Genomic DNA, 15,752 nt, shown 5'->3' on the forward strand with positions numbered 1-15,752 from the left:
CTGCTCTGGCCACGCTGGATTCCTGGCTGTCACTACAACAGGCTGAGCACAAGCCTACTTCAGGACCTTTGCACATGCTGTTCCTGCTGCCTGGAGCACTTTTTAACCAGATCTTCATATCTGACTTCCAGCTCAGACGTCACTTCCTCAGACGGGCCCCTCCCCACCTCGCACTCCACCCGACCCACCCCGCGTCCCTCAGGCCACCACCTCTTACTCTCGTTTGTGTGCCGGTTTCCTTGTTCCTCATCTGTCTGCCTGCCTGGACTGCGAGCCGCAAGACAGCGGGGCCCGGGTGATTCCGGGGCCCCTGCCTGCCCATCTTGCCCCACAGGGAACAGTGCGGAGCCAGCCAAGCTGGCCAACGGATCAGCCCTAAAGCAACGACAGTCCGGGTGCTGCTCTGTGTCACACAGCAGCCACGGCTCTCACACGCGGCCCGAACCCTCGCGACGTGGCCTGCTCAAGCTGAGATGGGCCACCAAGTCCAAAAGGCGCCCCAGATCTTGAAGGCTTCGTTCGCTTAACGTGTCATGCAAACTGGCTCGCTTAGAGCTCTGTCCGCTGATTACACGTTGAACGCAAGAAAAATGGACGTCAAATACGACTCGAGTTACTTTCACCTGTTCCTCTCGCTTTTTAAAAAATGCGCCTGCCGGAAGATGTCAAATCACAGAGGTGACTCATGTGATCGCTGGGTTGGCCTCTAGCCGTGGGAGAGGATTCCTGCCTGGAATCCACAGGGCAGGGGCAGAGACCTGGGTCTCCGCAACCCTGGCCAGCATCTGACCCGTTCCTTGCTGCAGCCTCTTGCACCCTACGGCTCAGCCATCCTGGGCCTCTCACTTTTCACACCTACCACAATGCTCAGTGGCGGGACCGACAAACTCCTATGCATCCGTCAAAGCCCCATCTCAAATGTCCCTCCTCCTCCAGGAAGCCTTTCCCACTCCTCAGAGACTTGGTCTCCCCAGGCTCTTCTAGCCCCAGGTCCCTACCTCTGGCACCACCCACAGAGCTCTAACCCTTTCAAGCCTCCCTATTGCCCTGAGGTTCAAGGCCTGGCCCTTTGCAACCAGACCCCTGCCTCTTCTCCAGCCTTATAATCCCACGTGAGTCAACAGAACTCGGGACACAGTGAACTCCTCGTTCCCTGGACCACCCGGGTCTCTTAGCCCCGAGGGAGCTCCCTTCCCTCCACCTCCTCAGAGTCTATACGAACACGGTCTCCCGCTTGTCCCGTCCAGATCCCAGCGCGGGCCAGGTCCAGAGGGGGCAGCAGGGACTCCAACTGAGGAGCAGACAGACTCCTCCAGTTAAGGCTCAGAGAGGCAAAGCGACCTGTCCCAGGCTGCACAGCGGGCCAGGGGCTGCCCGGTGGTGGGGTGGGGGTGGAAGCAGCCTGTTTCGTCACCCCGAGCCCTGGTCCGGGTAATTATAGCCCCGGCTGCCACAGGCCCTGCTTACTCAACTCTCTAGTGTGACTCACAGGGGCCCCTGGGCTCCCTGGCCTGAAGGAAGGCGTGGGGGCTGGGGCCCTGGGTTGGGGGCAAAGAGGAGCCAGGTGGGCACGTGGGGGTAGAGGCCCGGCCTGGTGTGGCTCTCCCTGCCTCAGTTTCCCTGCCTGGTAAACAGGATCAGCCTGAGTCAGGGTGGGGTAGCCAGGAGAACTCCAGCTCAGAATGAAGCCACCTGAGGCCTGTCATTAGGGGTGTGGGACCGGGGCGGGGGTGGGGGGGGGGGGGGGAGTGTCAGGGGAGCCCCAGGCCCCTTCTCACCTCTCCAGATCCTGGCTTACTGGGTCTCTACAAAGCTGCCTCTCCTGGGCCCAGAGACCCTGAGGGCACGGCCCACAGCCACCTTAGGACCCCTGTCTGGAGGAAGAGGCAGCCCCCGAGACTAACAGTGCCCCAATCTCACCAAATGGGGGGGGGACAGGCCCCCAACTAGATTCCTACCTCCCAGCTGGCACCCTTTACCCCTTGCTTAGGGTCCTGAGCCCTGCAGTCTGGGCCACACCCTCTTCTCCTGGCCTGGTGGGGAAGGGGCCGGGGGTCAGCCCCTAGATCCTGTCCCCATGGGGCAGGGCCGGGAAGCTGGGACAATGGCCTCTTTCTTCAGCCTGGGTGGGCGTGGCTGGGGGAACCCCAGGGCGGGTGGGGGTAGGGGGTGATGCTGAGTCACCCAGCCTGGCCAGGCCCCTGCACGCCAGCCCCCCCCCCCCCCCCCCCCCCGCCGCCGGCTGGCCCACAGGGCCCAGCCGGCCAGCTCTGGACTCTTAAGACCCAATCACAAATTCCCCTAGCCTGGCCTCCAACTCCTCCTGCCTAGGGACCAAACCCAGCGGCTCCCATGTCCATTTCCCTCCTGCTGCTGCCGCGACCCCCAAGCTGAACTGGCCTCAGGGCCTTTGCAGTGGCGCTTCCCTCCTCGGGGACTCAGCTCTCTGTTTAAAACAGCCGCCGCCCCCTCCCTGGTTCTCTGCTCCCAACCTGTCTTCTCAGCTCTGTGGTTTTAGCTCACACACGCCCCATGGCCCGCACGGGGATTCTGGCGTGCCTCTCCGCTCCTGGGTCCCCGGGGGCCTAGGACAGGGCCTGGCGCCCAGCAGGTGCTCCGTAAATGCTGGCCGAGTAGAGCGAGTCCCCCGGGGCTCCTGGGAGACTCAGGGAGGCAGCCCGGCTCCCCCTGCCCTACGGGGCAGCCACCCTCTCCCCAGGCAAACGTCGGCCTCCAGTCCGGATGAGAAGGACGCCCCCCACCCCCGACTCCCGGGCCTTCCCTCGAGCCTGAGCCTCCCGTGGTCCGGCCCCGAGGCCTATGGGCTCAGCCTGGGGAGCGCCCGAGCCCTCCCCCGCCCGAGACAGAGAAAGCACCATCCCCGGAGGGGACAGCGGTGCTGCGGGGGGTGCTGGGTGGGGGTCCCCGCGTGCCCGCTGCACCCCGCCCCCCGCCCCCCGCCCCTGCCCCGCGGCGCACCGGCTCACCTGGTGAATCGGACTTTGCAGATGTTGCACTCATAGGGCTTCTCTCCGGTGTGGGTCCGGATGTGCCGCGGCAGCTTGCCGGCGCCCTGGATGACCTTCTCGCAGATGGGGCACTTCTGGAAGGCCTTGGCCCGGATCTTCTTTTCCACCTTCTGCGACCAGGCCGGGTAAACATCCCCGTCGTGGGCGCCGCTGAAGTACTTCAGGTAGTAGTCCACGACGCCCTTGTCGTCCGCCCGCGACTCGTCGTCGCTGTCCCCCGCCGCCGCCGCCGCCCCCGCCCGGCCCACCGATGACATCATCTGCTGCAGCAGCGTGCTGGCCGCCAGCCCATCCGCGTCGGGCCCGTCCCCGTCCCCGTCCTCGGCCGCGCCCGACAGGAAGCCCGGAGAGTCGCCCGGCTCGGGGGCCGCCTCCGACAGCGAGGCCGCTTCCTCCTCCCCACCCCGGCCGTAGTGGCCGTTCTGCGTGGCGGTGGCCGGCGGGGCCACGGGCGGCGGGAAGAGGCCCCCGGCAGGGGCGTCCTCGTCCCGCTCCGGCCACAGGCCCGGGTTGCTGTCGCCCTCGTCCGCGTCCCCGGCCGAGGGCCGCTCGGCCGGCGGCCCCGGCCCGTAGAAGTCCAAGCCGTTGCAGTCGCCGGCGGCCACGGCGGCCACGGCCGCGGCCACGGCCTCCTTGGTGGCGTCCAAGTCCTCGTCGGACGTGCCGAAAGCAGACCAGGGGAAGGCAGAGGTGGGGGGCAGGCTGTTCATGGGGTTGCTCTGGAAGAACTCGAGGTACTCCTTGGCCCGGAGGAGGTTCCGCTGGTCGGTCTGATCCACGAGGTCCAGCTGCCCGGCGTCGGCGCCCGCGTCGGCCGCCAGGATCTGCCGGTCGAGGAGGTCGGCGCACACGTGGCTCACGGCGGGGATCTCCAGCAGGCGGGCGGCGCTGAGGATGTCGCCCACGTTGGCCGTGCTGACGGTGAGCGTGGCCGTGTAGGCGAAGTCCATGAGGGCCGTGAGGGCCTCGGCGCTGACGAAGTCGATCTCGTACACGTTCTGCTGGTCCACCACGGCGCCCGACGTGAACAGCTTCTTGAAGTACTGGCTGCAGGCCGCCAGCACCGAGCGGTGCGTGGGGAACTCCCGGCCCTCCACCAGGATCACCACGTCGCACAGCAGGCCCTGCGTCCGCTGCTCGTTGAGTCCGCTCAGGATGTCGCTGCTGTGGTCAGGGAACGGGATCCCGATGGGGCCGTCCACACCGCCGGCCATCTTCCGCGCCGAGACCTGCAGCGCCAGGTGGGGGGGTGGGGGGGGGAGGGAGGGAGTAGTGATCGTGAGGGTGCGGGGTGGTGGGCGCACCGGCCGGGGCTGGGGACCCCCGGAAGGCGGCGCCCCCCCCCCCCCCCCCCCCCCCCCCCCCCGTTTCCCCCTCTGTGCCCCAGGGCGGGCGGACGTACAGTGCTCCTTCAAAAGGGGAAAAACCCCCCCGGGGGGGCCCGGGCAAAAACCCCCCCCCCCCCCCCCCCCCCCTCCACCAGAGGGCCCCCTAGAGTGCCCGGCCAAGGGATGATTTGAGGCGGTACGGGAGCACACAGTAGGCGCTCGATAAATGCCTTGCTTCCTAATGAATCTGAGTGCTGGCTTCTGCCCGCACCCTCTCTAAGGAGGCGGTGAGGCAAGGCACCCACTGTGCGCTGTCATATGGCCGAGCCCCCGGCAGTCCCTGCGGGCAGCACCGTCTGCCCTGTGGAGGTGAGAAAACAGGGCTCCCGGTGGAGAACCACGCCCACGGCCCCTCAGCCGTACCCTGACTCAAACCTGGGATGTGTGACCCAGGGGGACAACCCGGTCGTCAGTCCCTGCCTGGCCCCTGGGCCTTTTCTGACCTCCCAGTGAGGCTCCGAGTCAGGAGGAAAGGGTAAGGCCAAGACCCAGGGACCAGGCTGTGGGCGTGCCCTGGAGGGGCGGAGCCAGTGGCCACAGGACAAGCCACTTCCCGCGCCTCGCGGAGCCCCCAGCACGGAGCCCCCAGGACGACGCAGCTCAGCTTGGCCCAGGCACAGCAGAGAGTCACGGGGTGGGGGCGGGGGAGAACGACTGCCTGAGGCTCCTTTTCCCTGCCCACCCAGGCTGAACCCCCAGAGGAGAAGTAGGGGCTTTCTGTCCACCTCATGCCCACCCGGCTCCTCCCCAACTCTTGGCCACCCTGTTCGGCCCAGGGCCTCAGTCTCCCCATCTGTCGAATGGACAGAGAGGCCTTTGGAAAAGCTGGCGGTAGTGGTGGGGGACACTCCGTCTGTCCTGCCCCTCTCCCCCACTCCCTTTTTCCGCCTTCCCCTGGGCTGTGACTCATCCACCCACTCGGGCGCTTGTGCAACCCTCTGGCTCCTGTCCCCACCCCTCCACCCTCTCTGGGGAGCCCCCAGCTGCCCCAAGCCACCCAACACAACCCACGTTCCTCCGGTTGCCCAGCTCTCAGGACAGAGCCCCCAGACATCTCCCGGGAGGGGGGCCGCGCCTTCCTTGGCCTAAGGGCCTCGGGACCCCCAGCCCCCCAGGCAGAGCACGAGCAGCCCAACCCAGCTCCAACCCACATCCCTCCCGCCGCGAGTGGACCAGCCTGGCGAGGGACCCCGGGGTTGGTCTGGCCCGACCCAAGGCCAGGCGGGGACTGTCCCGACCCGGGGCCGCCCTGGGAGCAGGGCCCTGGCCCTGGGGCTGACACAGAGGCCTTTGTGTGGCCACTCGGGCCGGCACTACACTTCCCAGGACGCCTCTCTCTGCGGCCCGCCCTCTTTCCCGCTGACCACACCAGCTGCTCGGCTCCCCCCCCTGTTCCGCCAGCCTGTGGTGGGGCCGGGGGGGGGGGGGGGGGGGGCGGCCCGGTGGGGGTGGTGGGGGGCAGGGGGGGGGGGGGGGGGGGACGCCCGACCCCATCTGAGGCCCAGCCACGGAAGCCTTGGAGGAGCCCCTGTGGCGGCTCCCACCCCCTGCCACCATCTGCCGTCTGGCCCCAGGCCCCAGGGAGCAAGTGGGCAGATGGGCTCCGGATCAGACTGGCCTCGGCCCTCCTCACCCCCTTCTGATCCGGGCCACCAAGGCCTCAAGATGGCCACCGTGGCCCCGCTTGCCATCCTCCCCCCAGGTGCCTCAAGGTCCGGACCTGCAATGGTTCAGAGCATTCACCAGCACCTCCCCCCACCCCCCGCCCCCCAGGCTGCCCCACCCCTGCCTTCCCACGGGCACTGCGCCTGCCGGGCAAGGGGGCTGGCGCAGCCCGGTCCCAAGTATGAAGATGCTCGGGCTCCGGTTTGCAGCCGGCTGGGGGAGCAGGCACGGGGCGCCGGCCCGGGCCCTGGGCCTGGGTCTGCACCAGCCAGGCGAGCCTGCAGCGTGGCGCGGCCCGTAGGTCCAAAGGCCACGTCTCTGTCCCCTCCAGCCAGGGCCTCTGTTTCCCCCACGTAATCCTAAGAGACCCCCCCACCCCCAGCAAGCCCTTGCCTCATCCCTCAGCCTGGAAACTAAACTAGGTCTGCAGACAACCTGGCCCACACCCTCCCGCCACCTGCGTGCCACACCCCAGGCCACTGCCCCCACCCCTTGGGGCCCCTCCCTCTAAGGCAGAGGCAGAAAACCCCGCGCGGGTCAGGCGGGCGACCCGGCAGTTAAAAGGCACCTGTTTGCTGAACACCCACTGTGCGCCACGGCATCTTCTCGCCAGGACAGCCGTGTGGCCTCCTGCACCCTAAGAGGCCCGGCCGGCACCTGACACCCAGTAGGTGCCCCCACGCCAGGTGGCTGCCTCCGTCAGGACGACCCAATGAAACTTCTCTCCTCCAGGAAGCCCCACCCCCACGCCGGCCAGGTCCCCACCCTCCAGGGCCAGGGTCCTCACAGCTCGGGCCCACACCCACCCAGCCCATCTTTCATCAGAGCCCCGCCCCCGCCTCCATGGGATTTCCGGGGCGCTCGGTGCTGACTCGGCGGCGGCCGAGGGGCAGGCCTCAGCAGGCTCCCCCCCCCTCCCCCCACCCCCGCCGCCGGCGCACAGTAGGGGCGCAGCAAACCGGATGAACCAAAGACCACAGAGCTATGCGCGGAGTGAGCCCACACCCAGCCCCGCCCACCCGGCTGGCGCGCGCTCCCCCGGTCCCACCTCTGAGCTAACCTAGGGTCATTTATTTGCCGCACTGTTTCCAAGGCGGCAGAACCCGGGGCCTGTCGGGAGCCCTCCCGGGGCCTCCCGTGTGCCCTGGACGACTGGGGACTAACTGGCACCTTGTTTCATCCTTCTCGCTGTAAGCCCAGGGCTTTACAGACGAGGAGAGGCTCAGAGAGGTGAGGAGGCCTGGGCAAGGGCACACAGCAGACCAGCGGCCAGGCCGGGGACCCAGCGCCAGGTCAGGAGTGCCCTCGCCTGGCCCCAAGAGCAGCAGGTGTGGCAAGGGCATCCTGAGCGCGGGGAACAGGACAGGCAAAGGCCGGGAGGTGGGCGCCCCGGAGAGGGACAGGGGGAGGAGGCCCTATTTACCCTGCTTCCCAAGGTCAGGGGCAAGGTGAGGGTTGGGGCGGGCCTCCTCCTTCTCCCCCCTCCCCAGACTCGTGGGGAAGGAGAGGGGGCGGCCAGCAGGGGGTGGGCAGGTAACTGCCACCTGCTGTCTTCCTGGAAGAGGGGGCGAGGGGGGTTGCTTAATGAGCGGTTGAGGCCTGTCTACCCCCCACGCCCCGGCCCCGACACAGAGTAGAACAGGAAACCAAAGAAGGGACCTCTGACACCTACTGTGTGCACAGCAGTCCGAGCCCAAACCCCAGGTCCTCCACTTCCTGTAGGACACTGGGCAAGAGGCAGGGCCTCTCTGTGCCTCAGTTTCCTCGGAGGTCATGACAAGTGCCAAGGGGACTGGGGCTGCTTGAGGCCCAGGGTCCCAGCCCCACCTATTCAGCAAACTCTGCCTGAGGACCTACTGTGTGCCGGCATGTGTCCCCAAAGGCCCAGTGAGGCTGCTTACTGACCCCCCCCCCGGGCCTCCTTGAGGATGGGGGGACTCCGAACTTAACCTCCGAACGTGACTCCAGGAATTCAGCCCCCTCTCCACCTACTGCGTGTCAAGGAAGTATATGTGGTGAGGCCCCAGGAGGAAGCCAGGGGCGAGGAGCCCTCACCTGGAGGGGAAAACCAGACCCAGAGAGGGTGGGTGGCCGGCCCAAGGTCACACAGCAAGTCTGGTGCCCAGGTGCGGTCGCCAGGCCCACGCCCAGCCGCCCCCGCCCCCTCCCAGGCCAGCGGCCTGTGTTGCAAGGTTGGTCCCAACGGGTAACCCCGCCCTGACCTGGTGCCAATCCCTGCCTGGCCCGGTCCCCGGCCTGGGGTTTAATGGGACAGGAATGCAGCGTCCCGATTAGGGAGTGGGGGGCACCAACGGCCCAGGGTGGCTGCCGGGCTGCCAGCCCGCCTGTCCTCACAGGCCTCCAGCCAGGCCAGACACCAGCAAACAGGCCCTCGGCCATTTTATGTGTCCATTTATTGCCCTAAATGGGGAGGGGCTTCCTGCCCAGGCCTTAAAGGGCCAGAGGCAGGAAGGCTGCAGGCCGGTGGGAAGTTGGGGGGCGGGGGGTGCTTCGAGGAGGTCACGAGGATCCCATCTGACCCCCAACTCATGGGTGGGGCTGAGGCTCACCCTATTCCCACGCTCTCGAGGGCTGTCGCGGGCCAGGAAGTAACAGCCCTGACACCAGTCACCGGCTTCCAAGAGGAAGCCCCGGGAAGCCAGAGCCACTCGTGGGGAGTTAGAAGGAATGAGCTTCCCATCACCTGGGGGTAAGCAAAGCCAGGCTTCACAGATTCCCATCACGGTCTAGCCCACCCTTGCTCAGGCTGTACCTGCTTGGACAAAATGCCCAGAAGGGGCCTGGCTGGCCTCTCGAAGCTGTCCTCTCTTTCGTCCAGACCTCTCCCTCCCTCCCCCCAGGCCTGCTTGTTACCAGGAGGTGCCTGCACCTCCCACCCACCCCCCCCCTCCCACCCCCAGCCCGGGCAGGTGGATCGCTAAGCCTGGAGGGCCCAGACGAGGGGGAGCCTGGCCCGTGGGGGCCTTGTGTCCTGTGCCCACGAACCCGCCAGCTCCCTCCCATCAAACACATCCTGATGGGAGGTGGGACGGGGCCTTGTTTTCCAGTTAAACCAGAAAGGCGTGGGTGGGGACACTTCCACCGAGTGGCCGCTCACAGCCTGCTGGGGGGACAGATGGAGGGGCCAGTCCTTTGGCCAGGCTCTTCACAAGCGCCAGATTCTCAGCAGGGCCCCTTCCGCGCTTTGGGGCTCCACTCAGGACTTGGGCCCCGAGGGCAGGCGCTGCTCCTCAACAGGCCCGACCCTGATCTCGACAGGGGTCCTTACAGGTCTGTAATCACTGCCCCACTTTACGGGTCAGGAAACTGAGGCTCAGAGAGGGGAAGTGACTCGCCCAGGGTCACACAGCAGAGCTCACTTTGAACACAAGCCCACTGGCTCTGTACTGCCCGACTGGTCCTTCCCAGGCTCCTCCCCCCTCCTCCACACTGCCCCCAGGTACCAGCAAGGGACTGAACCCCCTACCCTGGAGGCCTTGGGGCTGAGGACAGCTTATTCTCACGCCCCCTCAGAGCTGCCTCTGCCTCAGAAAAGGGAGAGGTTTGCCTGAGGTCACAGAGGGAGCCTGGGGCAGGACTGGAGTCCTGCTGACATCTGTGAACTCAGGACAGGGGGGCCCTAACCCCTGGTCACCAGGGATGCAGCACTCTCCCAGGCCCTGACACCGCACGACAGTCGCTCAGCCAAGTCTCCTGGGGAATCGGGGACTAAACCCTCAGGACCACAGGTTTGGGCTGATGGCGAGACTGAGGCTGGCAGAGGGGCGGTGACCTCCCCAAGGAGACCTCAGGTGGAGGTGAGGGCTGGGCTGGGACTGGACCACACTGGCCCCCACCCAAGCCTGTTCCTCTGGTCCCCACTGCCCAGGGCTGTTGCAGGGCGGTTTATGGTCCATCAGGTGCCTGGAGCACAAGGTGACAGGTGAGGGGGTTCTGCATGTCTCAAGTGGCCGGGCTGGCGACACACTCCGCCAGAATCCCCATTGTGCCCTGAGTTGACCTAGGTGCTCCCTCCATGAGGGAGGGCAGGAAAGAGGACACAGGTAGACCCACAGGCACCATGCAGGGAGAACCCTGTAACCCCAATTTACAGCGGGGGACACCCAGGCTCCAAAAGGCCAAGGGGCTTGTCCAAGGTCACACAGCAGCTAGTGGGTCATTCGAAACCCCAGCAGACCTCGGGCCAGCTCTGCTGCAGAGGGGCTGGCCCTGAGTCTCAGCTTTAGTGAGGTGACCTCAGTCATCTTGGGTATAATGGGTCATAAAACCCAGAGCCCTGCCCATCTCCAGGGGCCAAGGTGCCAAGGTGCGGGACTGTGGCTCAGAGAGGGCAGGAAAGGCCTTAGCGAGCCATAAAAGTGCCTGCCACAGAAGGCTGGGGAGGCGAGAGGACAAGGGGCTCATGCTGTGTGACCTTGGGCACCTGGCTGGCCCTCTCTGAGCCTCGCTGTCCTCTTTGGACACAGGGTTTCATAAGCCCCAGGAAGTCTCCATTTGGCCTACAAATGCCGGCTCTCAGCCCCCAGGCCCCCAGGAAGAGAAGTGGGTGGGTGCCCCTCAGCTGAGAGGAGACTCGTCTTGTGAGCCAGGAGGCAGGACCATGAGGGTCAGACCCAGGCCCAGCTAGGTGACCTTGGGCTGCTCTCTGCTTCCCCCTGGGCCTCAGTCTCCCCTGCCCAACACGGCACCTGCTCCGAGGGTTGCTGTAAGCCATCCCCCCCTCCCTGCCCCGGGGTCCCCACACGCGTGTCTAGCCTCCCCTCCCAGCCTTGGTTTCCTCCTGTGGCAAAGGGGACTGCCACCAGCCTGACCCAGCTATAGGTCAGAGGGCCCCAAGGAAGAGAAAGGAAGGGAAAAAGCAAACACGAGTACTTGCTACGGCCTCAGGAACCTTCCCCACTGGATGAGACCCAGCTCTGCCAGGCCTCAGTCTCCCACACAGAGGAAAGGGCGCATCAGCTCCCTGCGGCCACCCCCTGCTGCTTCTCCTAGGGCCTGTGCTGAGAGTTTCTCGTGGCTCCCGGCCCGGGCCAGGGTGCTGACTGGCCACCACGCAGCCAATCAGAACTGAATAATAAATACCCCCCCAAAGTGACCCTCGAATTAAAATTTCAGTGTCCCCGTTGGCTCCTCTTTCCCTCATTAGGCATGCGGATCCCAGGCCTCCGCTCTTCCAGTCACCGGCTCCTGCCCCCCCTTCTCCCCTAGGCTCCCGTCTCCACAGCGATGGCTGGCGGTAAACAGAGCCCCGAGCCCAGCCGACAAGTGCCAGGCCCGGTGCGCTCTAGGGGCCCCAGCGGGGGTGGCCCCCAGGGGAAAATGCCCCCTGCACGGAGCCGAGCCTGGACTCCCCGGACCTCTCCCAAGACCAGCTCTGCCAATAGGAAGTGATCGGCTGGTCCTGCGGAGGGCCCCCCCAGTGTGGGAGCGGCACACCCTCGGGGTTGCCCCGGGCCTGAGGGGGGGGGGGGGGGGGGGGCGCTGACATGGAATCCCGGATGCCCTCTCCAGCCGGCCCTGCTCCTGGAGGCAGCTGGCAGGGGGAGGGGGTGCGTAGTAAACCAAGCCTGCCACCCATGGGTGAACCAGGTGGGCACACCCGGGGAAGGGGCACCAGCACCTCTCTCACTTCCGCCGCCCGGCTTGGGGGGGGTGGGGGGAGGAGTTGTCTGCCTCCCCTGCCGGCTCACTCCACTGCTGGCTGCATTCCCCAAACATTTAGTGGGCGCCCACTGGGTGCCCCAGCCAGGTTGGACAGCAGTCTCTTGCTGCGGTCCACCGGGCTCCCCAGCCAGCAGTGCCACCCAGAACCCGCAAAGGCCTGTGCCCGGGGGAGGGGGGGGGGTGCACCGGCCCCGGCGCTCAGTTCAGGCCCCTGCCTGGTTCCAGGCCCGGGACTGGGGGAGGGGGCTGGTTCCCAAGCCAGGGAGGGAGGAAGGGCGAGGGAGGGGGCCGGATCCCACCAGCTCACCCCCTCCTCTGCCGGGACTCAGGGTTCGCACGTGGTGGTGGCGTCAAGGGGAAGGAGGGGGGTCTGAGCCAGAGGAGAGGGGGTCACGCGCTTTGGGGGCGCGGGCGGCGGGGAGAGGGGTGCTCTCCGCCCCCTCCCCGGGGGCCGGAGCCGCGCGGCCGCGCGGGCGGGGCAAGGGGCCAGGCCTGTCCCCCCACCCAAGGCTGAGTCAGGCCCGGGCGGGGGCAGGAAGCGGCCCCCTCCCCCGCCCCGGCCGCAGCGCGCGGCCCCCGCCCCGGCCCGCGGGCCCCCGCCGCACCGCCCGCGTGGGGGGCTCCTACCTCCTTCCCGGGGCAGCGGCGAGGGGGCCCGGCCCCGGCGGCGGCGGTGGCGGCGGCTGCGGCTGGGCTGGCTCCCTCCGAGGGGCCGGGAGGCGGCAGTGAGCCTGGCCCCGCGCCACCCCCCGCCGCCGGCGGCCAATCCCCACCCGGGCTGGGGGGAGGGCGATGCAAATTACCCCGGATCTGGGTCCGCCCGCCCGCCTCCCCCACGCCCGGGCCCGGCCTGCACTAGGCCGCGCATCCCCGGGCTCGCTTGCGCCGCGCGGCCGCTGGGGCCGCCGCCCTCCCCGGGGAGCGCCGGGTGGGTGACCCCCCCCCCTACCGGGGCGGGGGGCCGAGGGGAGGGGGGCTGGGGACGGTTACACAACCAGGCGGGGAGGGGCCCCGGGGCGGGGAGGGGGCCGGCCCGCGGGCCGCGCAGCCGGAAGCCGGGGACCGCCACCGGCCCCCGGCGAGGGGAGCCCGGCTTCAGGCCCCGCCTCCGGGCCGGCTCGGCCCGCCCCCGCGCCGCGCCGCGCGATCGGTCCGCGCCCATTGGTTCGCCGGCCCGCCGCTCACCGCCCCTCCTCCGCACCGCCCCTACCCGCGGACCGCGGCGGGCCGCCGGCGCGAGGCACCCTGGGACTTGTAGTCCCAGCCGCCTGCCACCTGCCAGTCGCAAGCGGTGGGGGGACTACGGCGTCCAGAAGCCCCCGCGGCCGCGCCCGCCCACCGGGACACTCCACCCCTTCCCCCTCCTTTGCAAAGCCCCCCTCCCTGTTTTTTCAGCCCCCCCCCCCCCCATCCCCCATGGAGCTCAATCCTGGCCAACTCCAACGTATGCACGCAGCACCGAATAGGCCCCCGGGGGGCGAAAGCACCCCCAGTACCTAGCTGCAAACTTAGCACGCGACGCGCCCCCCTATCTCCCCACGCCGGTTCCCCCCCCCCCTCAATGCGGCCCCGCTTCCCCTCCCCCGCTCCCCGCGCGTCTGGGATCCCCGAAAAGCCATGCACTGGGGCGCGGGGGGGGGGGGTGCTGGGGCATAAGCCCATGCACTTCGCCCCCAATCCCCCTTCCCGGGCGGCGCCCCCTCCCCGCGCTCGGGATCCAGGGCGCTCCCAGCCTCCGGGCAGCTGCCAACCACCCCCTCCTCTGAAACTTGCGGAACGTCCGCGGCTTCCCGGATCTCCCCTTCCCGAGAGGGCAGAGGTGGGCGCAGCGCCCCCGGCCCGTCCCCGCCCTGCACCCCGTGCGGGGGGCCGCGCCGGGCGCTGACTTACCTCGCGCGGCCGGGCCGGGGCCGGGCCGGGCCGGGGCGCGAGGGGCCGGGGCCCGGAGTTGGGACTGGGCTCCTCGGCCGCTCGCCTCCGGGGTCCGCGTCTCTCGCTCTCCGCCTCTCGCGCTCTCCACTCGTCGCTCCCTCGCTCCGGCGGCGGCGGCGGCGTCACTGCCCCTACAGTAACTGTACAGTACAGCCAAAGCCCCGTATGATGCTCGCGACTCCCTTCCTGGTTTCTCCGAGGGCAAGAGGGGTCCTCCCTTGTCTTAAAGGTGCCGCAGCCGCCGGCCCCCCCCCACGCCCAGCCCGCCCCCCCCACCCCGGCCTCGGAGGCCAGAACAGGCTCGGCAGGTCCCCTCTTGCCACGTCTCTGCCCTCCCGTGGGGCTTCGCCCGCTGCGCCGGGGAGACCGGGCTGTTATTAGGTTTTGTCAAGTTGGTGGGGGGGGGGTCCAACCCGCCCCCGGCGCGCCCCCCCTCCTCTGACCTCTCCGCCCCGCTGCGCGGCGCCGTGCCAGCTTGCCAGCTTATCTGGCCCCAGAGCTCCCCGGGGCGCGGGGGGAGCGGGCCCCCCGGGGTGGAGGGGGGTGGGGGCCTCCAGATAAACAGGCCCCCAGCCTCTGCGCAGGGGCGGGTGCGGGGGGGGCGCGGGCTTTGCCCCCGACGCCCGGGGCGTGGCAGGATGGCAGCGGGGGCGGGGAGGGCTGTGCGCACTGCGAGGACCGACGCGGGCGTGGGTCGCGGCGGCCTGGGCCGCTGGGGGTGGGGGGGGCGAGGGAGCGGGGACCCCGGGCCAGGGGCCGGCCCTCCCGGGGCCTCAGTTTGCCCCGCCGCAGAAGGGACCCGGGGGCGGGTTTTCGACTGACGGCTTGGGTCCGCTGGGCTCCCGGGTCCCTAAATGAAACAGCCAACCTGCCTGCCCGCGATTATATAAAAGAGTCGCCTCCGCCCGCTGCGCCAGGGGCGTAGCGGGGGAAGGGGTTGGCGAGGGGCGGGCTGGGCGGTTGTTTTCCCGGCTTGCCGAGTTCCCCCACCCAACTGCGGGCCGCTGGGCTGGACGGGGACCGGGCCCCGGACGTCTGGGTCCTGCGGGCCGTTCGCTCAAGGGTCTGCGTGGCTCCGGAGGGGGCAGAGATGGGGAGTGGGGAGGCGTTGGCTCAGCCCGACTTTTTTCCCCTGTCCATTTCTCCCACTTCCTCCCCGGTCGTGGGAGAGGTCCGGCGGGGCACGGGGGAGGGGCAGGAGGGGCCACGCGGTGAGAACAGCCTGACCCGGTCCGGCCGGCTGCCCGCTGCACACAGTAGGCGCCTGGGGAGGGCCGGCCGGTGCGATCAGCCGCGCGAGGGGCTCTGGGCCTCAGTTTCCCCTTCCTCCTTCCCTCGGACGGAGAGGGCTGGCACCTGCTTTAGAGCCGCCTTTTACCGAGCGCCTCTCGAGTGGCTGGCTCTGTCCCGGGTCCTGTTTACCTCCATTCTAACGTCCAATCGCGTTATAATCATTATTATTTACTGTTACCATCATTATCACCACCATTACTGGCCCTGCCGTGGGTGAAGTGGACGGGGTCTGTCCTTCTCGGACTTCAAAGCTTCCCACCGCCCCTCGTACTTTATTGCTTCTTCGCCCAACATATTAAAGGCGCCTTTCAACTCCCAAACGGGTTGAATCGGCTTTTGTAATAATAATTTGGCTTCTAGGGGAAACCCGGGAGGCCCCCAGAGGGGAAGTGCCAGCCCCAGGACTGAAACCGGCCCCTAGTAGGTAGGAAGGGACTGAGGGAGGGGCCGTGTGGGTCCCGGTGAGGGTGGAACCCAGGGACTTTGCTCTAACGACCCTGCCTGGGATATAAGCCCGTTTTCCTTCCTTAAACCAGCCTGCCATCAGCCTTAGGACAGAAGGGCCAGGCAGAAAGACAACTTGCAGGTCTCAGGGTGGTGCCTGGACTCCTGCAGATAACTGGAGCTCGGGCCTTGCTCCTCAAGCTCCACCCTCCGGGTGACTCAGTTCCCCTCCTGTACCATGCAGCCCTGAATATCCTGCACCGTTTTTCCGCAGGGGATAAACCGCTTCAGAAGGGGCAGGGAATGAATATAGACG

General features: G+C 68.0%; 1 protein-coding gene across 2 annotated transcripts; it reads right to left on the reverse strand.

Annotated features, from left to right (window-relative positions):
- Positions 1 to 2,967: 2,967 nt before the first annotated feature.
- On the reverse strand, positions 2,968 to 13,958 carry LOC125918033 (zinc finger and BTB domain-containing protein 7A). 2 transcript variants are annotated; one of them, XM_049624096.1, is made up of 2 exons: positions 13,658 to 13,958; positions 2,968 to 4,258 (listed from the first exon to the last, which is right to left on the reverse strand). In XM_049624096.1, exon 2 carries the CDS (start codon positions 4,241 to 4,243, stop codon positions 2,984 to 2,986), a length of 1,260 nt encoding a protein of 419 aa, XP_049480053.1. In that variant the 5' UTR covers positions 4,244 to 4,258; positions 13,658 to 13,958; the 3' UTR covers positions 2,968 to 2,983. The 2 variants fall into 2 exon arrangements, with proteins under 2 accessions (XP_049480053.1, XP_049480052.1); XM_049624095.1 differs by lacking the exon at positions 13,658 to 13,958 and adding an exon at positions 12,395 to 12,805.
- Positions 13,959 to 15,752: the final 1,794 nt, after the last annotated feature.

Source organism: Panthera uncia, unplaced genomic scaffold (assembly GCF_023721935.1).
Source record: "Panthera uncia isolate 11264 unplaced genomic scaffold, Puncia_PCG_1.0 HiC_scaffold_391, whole genome shotgun sequence".
Classification (NCBI taxonomy): domain Eukaryota; kingdom Metazoa; phylum Chordata; class Mammalia; order Carnivora; family Felidae; genus Panthera; species Panthera uncia.

Excerpts from the sequence above, each read along its gene's own strand:
- LOC125918033 (XM_049624096.1), bottom strand. The coding sequence starts at position 4,243 with ATGGCCGGCGGTGTGGACGGCCCCATCGGGATCCCGTTCCCTGACCAC.